Here is an 11,520-nt window from a genome sequence, read left to right on the forward strand (position 1 = left end):
TTATAAAAGCTCATTGTATTTCTTATTATGCAGCCTTTACTTACTATTCTAAGGAGTGGGCACATTCTATTCTTGATTCTACTTTATTACATCTTTCTAGTAAAGCAACTAAGACCATCTCTTAAAGCTTTCTTCTTAAGCCCCTACCCTAGCAGAACTTTGAAGTGCCAGACACTTCTCTGGGCCCCCATCTGCTCAGACGAGAAGGGGAGGAAGGTTGGGGGAAGGATTGATTCTAGGAGAGGGTGGCCGGGAAGGGGCAGTGAGGGGGATGTAAAGTGAATAAATAAAAAATAAAACAAAATTTTAAAAATTTCTTCCTGAAATTGTTTGAATCAAATCATGAATTCTATAAAACCATTAATTTATCTAAATAACATTAATTCATGAAAGTTCATCTTTATGTTGATCTTCAAGAAATCTGAATAATAGGGTGGGCTAGTGCCCAGGGATTATGATATTAATTTAATAATGACAGGAAAAGCATATCAGCTGCAAGAAGCAATCCTGCAATGAGATCTCTTTGGAACCTTGCCATTGAGCTCACACATCACAGACCATGCAAAAATAGTGGGCCACCTCCAGGAGGGCCACCTGCTAACCTTACCCTCCCCTAATTGCCTCCTGACAGTGCATGATGTGAAATTCACAAAGATCCCAATAAAAAGTTTCTTTTTTTAAAATTTTCCCCTAAATGCCTTAACTTCTATCCCTAGTCTTGTCAGTCCCAACAGGTTTCAAATCAATTATAAGATACTTCAGCAACCCCCAAATGCTCCCTCAGAATCTGCATTCCAGACAACTCCAAAGCAGCTAGCCCCATATGGTCCCACAAAGCCTGGAATCAAAAGTCACAGTCTATACTCCCAGCCTTGACCAACATTTCAGCTTTCTTGGGTCTCTAACAACAACACCCCCAATATTAACAGGGAGCAACCTGAAAGCAATGGCCTTTTACCTGATGTCCAACAACCCAATAATAAAACAAAAGGGTGGGAATTAGTGGCTCTCTAGCAGTCCCAAGCACGGTGCCAGAAAGTCTCTACCACACCCAACCCCCAACACTTCTCCCTAGCTAAACTGTTAGACTACATTTCTAAATATAGTCTTCAACCTTTACTTGGCAATTGACTCACTCCTGAGACTAACTACCAAGGTCTAGCAATCACAATTTATTGTTTGTCTACAATGGCTAAGCAATCCCATCAGGGACTACCAATTCACCCCAGCACAGACTTCCCTTAAAAACCACGTTTGCAGAAACACCTACTGCTGCCTTCATCCAATACAAAGGCAGCCACCTCCGCGACCCCAAACCTACTTGTCTGTCTTGGGTAATAAGTCTCCTTTGTATTGAGAACTTGGTGTCTGGGTATGCTTTCCCAGGTCCCCTACACCTATACTCTCATGCTTATTGTAACAATATTCCCAACAGCTAAAGGTTGACCCATCTCCATCAATGAATGGGAGCATAGAGACAATGTGGCACATGCATAAGATATGCACTATCAAGACATTAAATTTTAAAATTGTATTTATGTATGTGTGGAAATATTTGTACATGGTGTGTGTGTGTGTGTGTGTGTGTGTGTGTGTGTGTTGCCCTGGAGGTTGGAGTAAAGATGGTTATGAGACATACATAATGTGTATTCTGGCCATTGAACCAGAGTCCTCTGTTAAATTGCTATAAACTGTTGAGCCATCTCTTTAGCTCATTATCCAGGCATTAAGATGATAAAATTCTACTCTTTACAATGATACACTTGACACTGAGACATGATTCCAAGCCAAATAATCTCGGCATACTAGAAAAAAAAAATAATGCACGGTCTTACTTGTGTTTAAAATCTAAAACAATGGAAATTTGTAGAAGTAGAGAGAATAGTGGTTACTGGAGGCTGGGCAGATTAGAATTGGAAAATATTGATCAAAGACTACAGAATTTCAATTAGAGGGCATGAATCACTTTTTGAAGCCTACCGCATAACTATTAACTAATAGTACCTTGTACATTTCAAAATTTCTATCAAACTGACTTATGACTTCCCTTCAAAAATAAAAAGTATTTAAATTAATGGATATGTTAATTAGTTTTATTTGATTTTACATCATGTCCATAAAAAAATCAGGTTGTACCTTGAAAATAAGCAATTAATGTAAAAATTTAAAGATGTCATTTGATAAGGAAATTAGCTTTATAAAACATACAAATCTTGGTATTTGGGGGGAAATAGTACAGAGAGGCAAAAGGAATTCTGTTTACTATTTCTTGCTCTATTCTAGGGAACACATCAGCAACTTGGGTGCAACTGTATGAAAGTTCTGTAGGGAGCTATTAATGATGACTAGCATTAGATGACATTCTCGGGGTAACTGAGGGGAAGCAGAACATGCCCGGCTCCAATGCAAACATTCTACTTCTTTTGTAAAGAGGGCAAACTTCCACAGGAAGATGTCAGCTGGGTTGTCACAGCATGGTGGCAAAAGAGGTGTTCCATTGGCCTGCCAAGGACAGAACTGGTCCTTGTGAATGGACATGAAACCAGTCTTTGCAGTCCTTTATTCAGATCCTGCCACCTGTCCTAGAGCAATCCTGGACTCAGCTCTAGGGACGATGGGTAATCAGAACAGGATCCATGTTGCTTCTGTAGTTAGTTGCTTTTCATCGATTTCTTTATCCAGGATAGGAAACTCGAGACTTTGGTGAAAGCACGTGGAGTTGAACCATCCTTCTGTCCATAGGAAACTATGCCTGCAGCCACTTTTTTACACACAAGCGGGCCTCCAGAATCCCCCTGTGAATTGAGTAGGTACAGGGCACTGAGCTGTTGTTCACCCTGGTCCCAACCTCCTTCTCATGTCAAGGCTACTCCCAGAGAAGCATGACTTATGCTTATGGGAGGTCAGAGGACAGTCCTGGGGTCCCCGGCCTTCCCAGCTCTGACTGGACATGGTTAGGGCTGCATCTCCCTCCTGAGCCAGCCTCTGCCCTTTCCCCAGGTCTGTGATCCACGCTCTAGGAATGTGTATGGGACCTTCATCTCTAGGCTGTTGTTTAAGAACATGGGGACAGTGACCGGGCCAGGTGTGAGCATGGAGGGGAAGCCCACTGACAAAGTGTGTGTCTGCTCAGAGGAGACACATGGGTGTGGTTATGACACACCCAGGGAGCCCAGCTTTCTACAGCCTGGGCCTGGAGACAGGTATTGTGTTGCCAACACCTCCTTTTGTACAAGCTTCCTTCAGCAGAGGTTCCTAGTCAGCTCTGGGAGCCCCAGTTCATTACTGGTTCCTGCTGTTCCCAGGGAGAAAGATCACAGCCAGTGGGTAAAGGAGTCCCTTTATATTTGGGTCTCTAGGTCCCAGATTCCTTTTCCCCTCCCACTTAGCCCAGAGGGACTGCAACCCAACTTACCCGAAAGGAAGCACGTTTGGTCTTTGGGTCCCCCGCACATATCTGATTGGTTTTGTTGTAATAATTTTTTAAGTGGGACTCACACTCCCGATCCTTCTGTACAGTCAGCTCAACCTCTTGTAGCGTGTTTGAGTATTTGCCCATTGGGGCCATCCTTCCCCAACCAGCCACATAGCACACATCTCCTGGCTTCACATTGACATTGCGCCTGGGCAGGTTGAGGGGCCTCACAGCTCTAGTCCTCTTGGCCTTACTCTTCAGCTGTTGGGGAAGAAGCAAGAGTCGAGCTCATGGTCTGCTGGGCTGAGACACCATGAAGGCCAGGATGGATGGGAGGGAATTGAGAGGATGAGAGCAAGAGAGGCAGTCCGTGGACCAAGACAGGGGCAGGTCTCACCTTTAGCAGCATGATGTCATTGGAGAATGTCTTAGAATCATAGTCTGGGTGGGGAATGTGTTTTACCACAGGGATGACTTGCTGGGTCTTCTCCTGTTCTTTGATGTTGTGGGCCCCCAAAGTGACATTTATTTTACTGTGAAGAGAGCAGACATAAGAGATATGGAGTCAGAAAGGATGCTGCCCAGGAGGTGTGAAGGACAGGCAGGGCCGGCAGAGTGGGGCTCCAGCTGAGGGAAGTTAAGGGGTAATCTGAAGCACCAGTTGCTGCATTAGAGGTGCTCAGGAGCCCATCAGCTCTAAGAAGGCAAACTTAGTTGTTCAGCTCATACTGCAATGCTAACCCTGGTTGAAATGTGCTTGACTCCTTATCAGTGACTCCGGTGACAGACTGTTTCTCCCTCATGAGACTTGCTAGACCCTCTCTCCTCTCAAGCGCCTTAGGATGAAGGCAGAGCCTCCATGGAATCTTTTTAGGCGGGTATGGACTGGTTTTGTGCTCCTCACCTTCCTGCACAGTGAGCAGCAGTCAGCACAAAGTCCTCTCGGATAAGGAAGCCCCCACACCTCGTCTCAGGCTGCTGATCCATGATCCAAAGGAAGGCCATGTAGGGTCGAGAGTGGGGCTTGACTTCATGTCCCCCGATGATCTCCCCTGAAGGGAAAGTCAACCATTTTGTGGGCACCTGCTAGATCACCAGATGGGTTTTGTCTGGTGGCTCCAGATTTGCTAGGCATTTGGGAGCCAGGGAGTCCTGGAGTTGGAAGGAGGTTGGGAGGAGTGCTCTCATATTCCCCTTCTTTAAAAGAAGAGAAATATAGGTCTTGGCTTATCAATCTTCCTTCCACACAGTTGGAGGCAAACATAATTCTCTGGACAAGGAAATCCTAAAGATTCAGCTTGTCTGTCTTCTGACTTCTGGTCCCAGAGTTTCTAAGACCTCCTCTCCCTTGCTCCCAGCCCTGTGATGCCTGGAATGCTGCTGCTTTCTAGGGGCCAAAGTTCACACTTCACAGCATCTTATTTCTTCAGGCCTCCCCACTGGCTTTCATTCCTAGATGTAGGTGCTGGCATTCCAGAAAGCAGAGTGCCCAGTGGCTCATCCTTGAACACTGGGGAACCACCAGAGCCCCGTGAAGCACTGAGTTAGAGGAAGGGACCAAGTAGCTAGGGACAAGCAAAGTCACTTGTTCTGAGGACAGCAATTCCATCTACTCGGAGGTCATAAACACCTAGGCTTCTTTGATGACTGAGTTTGGGGTGAGGGGAAAGCCTGTATCATCATAGTTGCAGAAAGCAGGCCCATTCTATCTGCTCCAGGAGAACATATTGTTTTCTGATTTGCAGGTTCCTACCCTTGATCATGTACTTCAAGGAAAATCCACTTTCGAGATGATAAGGGAATGGCTCAGGGAGCTGATAGCATTCAGTGGCTCTTCCTGAGAAAGACCTCTGCCCTCCTGCTACTGGTGACAGTGGGGTTAGACCACTAAAGGCCTTCCTTTAGTTGCTTACTCACCTGCCTTTGTCCTGGAGGCCAGAGACAAGGTCAGCAGTAGCAGGAGGAGCTTCATCTTCCCCGGAAGGCTGCCTAGGTCCCAGCGTCAAGAGTGTTGTCCTTGCTCTTTTAACCTCTAGGAGAGGAAGAAGGCAGAGTGGGCTCTGTGACCTTGTACCCCCTCTCTACTTTTATGATGCTTCATCACATGCTTTCTATGAAAACTCCTGCCCTACTGCCCCTGCCTGATGACGTCTTCCGAGTACTTGTGTGAGAATCATGAAGTAACCACAGCAGAACCCACAGCGAATGACTCAGAGAACCACCACTTACAGCACAGCCCAGGGCAGGACCACAAGGGCATAGGGTGGGGTTTGTAGCCTATGGTATCAGAGTCCCAGAAACCCAAGCTCCCAGGGGTGGAGCATCAGTGTTTTGGATGCCGCTCTGTCTGCTGAGTCCATCAGGACAGATGTGCATTTGGGCTCATCTCTTGTACCAGGAACAAGCATGACCATCTAGTGAGGGTAATCAGGAGCATCCATTAACAACGTACAGTCTGGGAAGAACAATGGTAGAGTGATGGACAAGGCAGTAACAGACAGGCCCACCCATCAGCCTATTTAGCACCATAGCCCCAAATGTTCCACGTAGCAAAACCCATTCTTATGAAAAGCCCACATCTGACCTTTACTGACAAAAAATGAGAGATGACTGCAGGCTCTGAGAGTGGAATCACTGACTGACTATTGAATCACCTAGACATTCCTACTTCTTTGGGAAAGATGACATTTGTCCGATGCAAACCTGTGAACTAAGAATGGGAAGAACCTGGTTTCCCAAAGGACGTTCAGATCACTAAATTTCTGTCATAGTGCAACATAAGAAAAGCCAGGCTGCTAAAACTCCACAGTGGTTCTTTAAGTGGCATGGGGTGGGGGACAGAGGTGAACCTTGGGAGTCCTTCTCACATTCTGTCTACCTTGTTTTTTGAGGCATGGTTTCTCACTTAGCTTGGTGATTACATTAAACTGGCTGGCTGGCCAGAGAACCTCAGGTGTCTGTCTCTGTATCTCAGAGCTTGGATTGTAAGTGTTATTAGCACACCCAGCTTTATCACATAGGCTCTGAGAATGGAATTCAGGTCCTCTTGCTTGCATGGAAAACACTTTACAGACCCAGCTGCTTCCCCAGCTTCCTCTTAGCATCTAGAGGATTCTATGCAGCTATTCTTACTTAGTGTCCAGAGAAGGAAAAATATTTATTTAGTATAAACAAATCCATTTATATTCAATAGATATTCATTATTTACTACAAGTCAGCCTGTAATAATAATAAAAAAAAACCCTTGGAATTAAAATACCACTTCAGGATACAAAAGTGAATCAATTTATTCCAATGTTAGAGAGAGAGAGTAATGACTTGCTCACATGACAACCAAAACATATCCAAAAAGTCCATCATTTCACCTCACCTATATTACAATAGACAATGATTTTGAGTCATACTATGTACAGTCTCAATAATCTCATCTTTACCAATGTATCAAGTCACAGACACTGTGGCGTCGCACCACAATAGAATTTAAAACTTCTCATCACCTTGGTTTTATTGACAATTATTGTTAATGAATGAAACAAGTCTTACAAAGTCAAAGGTGCTTTAAGTTGATCTTTCCTAAGAGAAAAATAATATAATCGGATTTTAGTGAAGAAAATCTTCCCTCATGCAATGAGTTTCCTAGCAGAAAAAAAAAATAAAAAATTTTGAACACATCACACACTTTTGACTCAGGACCTGTAGGACTCAAGCTGGAACTGGCCTTGAGCCTCTCCTTGAGGAATAGCTCTCAGAATATCTCAGGGTGCTGTGCCAAAGCTAATGGCAATTAACAGTCCTACCTAGCTGTAAAACCACCACAATGACCAGCGCAGCAACATATACCCAAGAGTATAATAACGGCACCTACACCCTGGAGGTAACCAATGGCTTTCTAATTAGACTTATGGCCCACATAGTGGGAGAGAATTCATGCATGATACTAGAACCTAGTCAACAACCTGTAGCTGTGAGGTCATGGACCCCAGTAGAGAACCTACAATTGACACTTTACCAAAACAGTGCAATCACTATTTTCTATATAGCCATCCTTACATCACAGATATATAGCACTCACTTCTGATCAAAGAAGTCTTGTTTTCAGCACATGGAGACCATTACAGACATCCATACACCTATCAAAATGCAGAGAACAACAGACTATGGAGAGCCCACCCCCAGTGGATACATCCACAACACAATTTGTATATATAAGGTTCCAGAAACATCACAGAAAAGGGAGCAGAAAAATCATAAGGACCAGAGGACTAGGGTATCTGCTAAAAAAAAAAAAAAATGGTGTCTTCTAGACATAGCAAGGATACTGCATCAATGAAATCTAAACAACATGGCTGCCTAAGCAATACCTTCACAATGACAGCAATTGACATTCCAGTGTCCAGTGGATGGGGGCACAAGACCCCACTCCTAGATAAAGAATTACAGTGAATTAATGGCTAATAAGTAAGGGAAAATCAATCTTCTATGGGAATAAACCTCCTGACAGGTTATCCAACTCAGTCCTAAACACATGTACACACAAGCAACACTAAGTGGACTCTCAGGCTGTATTTATATAGGGGTGTATGTGTGTGTGTGTGTGTGTGTGTGCGCGCGCGCGTGTGCGTGCATGTGTGTGATAACTAAAGAAGAACCATAAATTTGAGAGGGAGTGAGATAGACATGAGATGAGTTGTAGGAGGGAGAGTGTGGGGCAGAAACTATGTAAACACACTACACTACTTGAATATTTTGCATACTCTGCAATGTTGACTCAGTGGTCATGAATTGCTTTAGTTTGTATTTATCTTCTATTTATTACTCCATTAATTTTTAAAAGTAACTTTGCTGGACATACTAATCTTCGCTGACAGTTATTTACGCTTATGGCTTGAAATATACACATTCTGTTTTGTCTTAGCCTTTACAATTTCTGCCGAGGGGGTCTGAGGTTATCATATGAGTTTGTCTTTGTAAACGAGTTCCTGTTCTTCTCCTTCAGCTTTTTGTCTTTGTTTTGTAGCGTTCACATTTATCTAAAATGTGTTGTGGAGAGAATGTTCTGTGTCCATTTTTCCCTGGGTTTCTAAATGCATCTTGTGTTTAGATATTCACTTCTTTACATAGATTTGAGAAATTTTCTTTTGTAATTTTATGGAATAAGTCTTCTATGTCTTTAAGGTTTTCTTTTAATATCAGCTTATTTTTATATTCCATGGATTCTTAGGTTTTGTTTCTTGATCACATTATAGAATTTTAACAAATTATGATCATACCTCATTCTTTATTATATCTGAATATCACACTCATCAGGTTTGTCTCCCAACTTAGATACTTTTTCTGTTTGAGCTAGTCTATTGGTGATGCATCTACATTGTGATCCTTAAAAAGAAAGGTTTATTTTATTTTTAATTACTTTCCAATGCAAGCATTGTGTATATGTGTGCATGTACATGACACAGAGCCTGTGGACGACAGAAAAGGGTATTGGATCCCTTGGATCTTAAGCCACATGATGTGAGTACGGAGAAAAGAATTTGAGTAATCCACAAGAGAGGTAAGCGTTCTTAATGGCTGAGCCACGTCTCCAGCATGAGTCTCCCTGATTTTCCCCTCTGCTCCAATTTGCTGTTCAATCCCATTAGTGAAGCTCTCATCTTGGCTATTGTCCCTTTCGGTATTGAAACTTCGATGTGTTTATGAATAGTTTCTACTTTTTCATATGATCTTACTGATTCATTCACTTTAGTTCCTTCTCAAATTTTTCCTCAGCTCTGAATACTTTTAAGAAACTAAAAACCTTTGTGAACTTTATAACATCTAAGATCCCTTAAAAATATTCCATGTAAAGTGTCTCCTGCATGGCGGGGTCATTCTTTACTCCTTCTTTGCCTGCCTCCTCTGTAGTTTTATGTTGAAAACTGGACCTTTTGGATTTTTCCCATCGGGTCTTTTGTTTCTACAAATGGGACTCACATCCTAACCTGCTAGAACAATGGGCTCTTCCCATCATCTCTCTCAGGGTCTCATGCTATGAACTCTCTGACCACATCTTCTTAGGATGTGGCAAATAGTTTGGTTTGAGGCAGGTAAGATAAATACTGCTGAATCACTTACAAGAAGCATGGGTTTGTAACTGTGAAACTGTGGTTTTCGTTTATCATTTGCTCATGTGAATAAGTCTTATGTCTTATCATGTATCATTCAGTCTTCATGAGATGGCTGTTATAAATAACTGTGATATTTAGTTTCTCTGTTTCTGACCAAATAACTCACAAGAGAACTGTGAAATACACATGATCATAGTAGAGAAACTGGACCAAATATTCTCTATGAGAAACCATGTAGTGCAGAGACCTGTCTCTGGGAGCTGTGTATGCACAGCACAGTAGCATTGCTTTTCCTTGCCACTCGTGATACTTGAGAATTAGTGACAATATTGTTCTGACCACACTTTTGTTGTAAATTACCTTTCAGAGCCTCTGATATGTCTAGAAACTCTACACATTTTAAATGTTTTCCCATTTTAAGTTTATAAGTATGGAAGGTTGAGGATTGGTTGCTAGGCCATGGTCAATCTACCAAAGCATTGAATATTTCCTAAGGGCTTCAAGAAATCCTGCATTTGGGCTGGAGAGATGGCTCAGCCATTAAAGGCTAGGCTCACAACCAAAAATATAAGAAATCCTGCATTTAACTCACTTTGGTGTCATATATTAAAGATCTGACTCTATAGCTAGGAGTATAATAACATCTACCCAAATTACTCAATAACTGTTAGGACACAGTGGGGATGGGTCATGATGGAGTCAAATGTTAGAGCATGCCTTTAGTTTATTTTTTTTTCTATACAGAAATGTCACCTTTGACCCAACCTAATATTCACAGAGGGAAGGAGAATGGGTGTTTTCATTTACCCATTGAGGTTATAAGAGTTAAGAAAGGGACAGAAAGCCCTCTTCCAAAAAGATGCTCAGCCTGGTGTCTGTCAGATGTCTCTGAAAAGTGTTTTGAATGTCTATCAACTCGCAGGTCACTTATGTGTAGAGAAAAAATGAAATGGGGCAGCACACATCATAGATACCTGAAACAATTTGTGTGTGGATACACACATGCACATTTATCAAATTCTAATACTCAACAATGTTAAGTGATGTACCCAAAGTTCACATGGTTTCAGAAACATGTGGACATACATGTAAAATATATGCCTACCACAGTGAATTTTTTTTTCTTTACCACTTTTCAAAATAGTAGAAGCCATAGTGGGTAGATTTCAGCAGAGAAAAGTGTTCTTAGTAATCAGAGTTCATTTGAGAATGTTTGCCCTGAGGAGACCAAATGCATTCTCTCCAGGGAACTATAGAAATTGGAGAAATCTCAGTCTTCATTCTGGGAGGTAGCCATGCGTGTGAGCCCAAATCACTCTGGGGCCTCTTGCAGTTCTGAGTATCTCTCATCTGGTAAAGACTTGTTCTGAGGTCTGGGGGTCTTGATTGCCAAGTTCTAAGCTGTATGATCTTTATCTATCAAAAGGCAGTGTTGACTACAATAAGGATTAAAAATTTAAACTGTGTGAACATTTCCTCAAACATATATGTATATAAATGTATAAAATTATATATAAAATATATAAATATATATGATTCAAGGTATCATTTAAAATTATATTTATATTCTACTTTTCTCCATGACTAAACTATATACCCTTTACATATGTATTTATATAATGTGTGTACCAAACTATATATAATTTTATAATGTGGTTATATTTGTATATTGGTGTGTGCATGCATATCACTGCTAAAGTGTTCTGTTTGTATCCTTTCATGTCCTCTTTCCAAGTATAATCTTGGTACATGTTTTCTCAGGGGTATTTTCAAGCACTCAAACAGATGATACAAGGCCAACTACTCTCCCTCATTATGAAAGTAGCCTAATTCATTAAGATAGTCTGCTGTAAAGGTATTTATGGACAACAAGACATGAGAGTAACAGGAACCTAGAGGAAAGAATTTCTACTGCATGAAGATAAGTTTTGTATAGATTGTATGTGTGTGTGTGTGAGAGAGAGAGAGAGAGAGAGAGAGAGAGAGAGAGAGAGAGAGAGA

The 11,520-nt window shown here is 41.9% G+C and overlaps 1 protein-coding gene across 1 annotated transcript; it reads right to left on the reverse strand.

The window, feature by feature from the left end:
• Positions 1-2,071: 2,071 nt before the first annotated feature.
• Positions 2,072-5,570, reverse strand: LOC110309408 (granzyme B(G,H)). The gene is made up of 5 exons (XM_021182041.1): positions 5,333-5,570; positions 4,320-4,467; positions 3,813-3,948; positions 3,416-3,676; positions 2,072-2,795 (listed from the first exon to the last, which is right to left on the reverse strand). Exons 1-5 carry the CDS (start codon positions 5,385-5,387, stop codon positions 2,652-2,654), a joined length of 744 nt encoding a protein of 247 aa, XP_021037700.1. The 5' UTR covers positions 5,388-5,570; the 3' UTR covers positions 2,072-2,651.
• Between the last annotated feature and the right edge of the window lie 5,950 nt (positions 5,571-11,520).

This window comes from Mus caroli, chromosome 14, assembly GCF_900094665.2.
Source record: "Mus caroli chromosome 14, CAROLI_EIJ_v1.1, whole genome shotgun sequence".
NCBI lineage: Eukaryota > Metazoa > Chordata > Mammalia > Rodentia > Muridae > Mus > Mus caroli.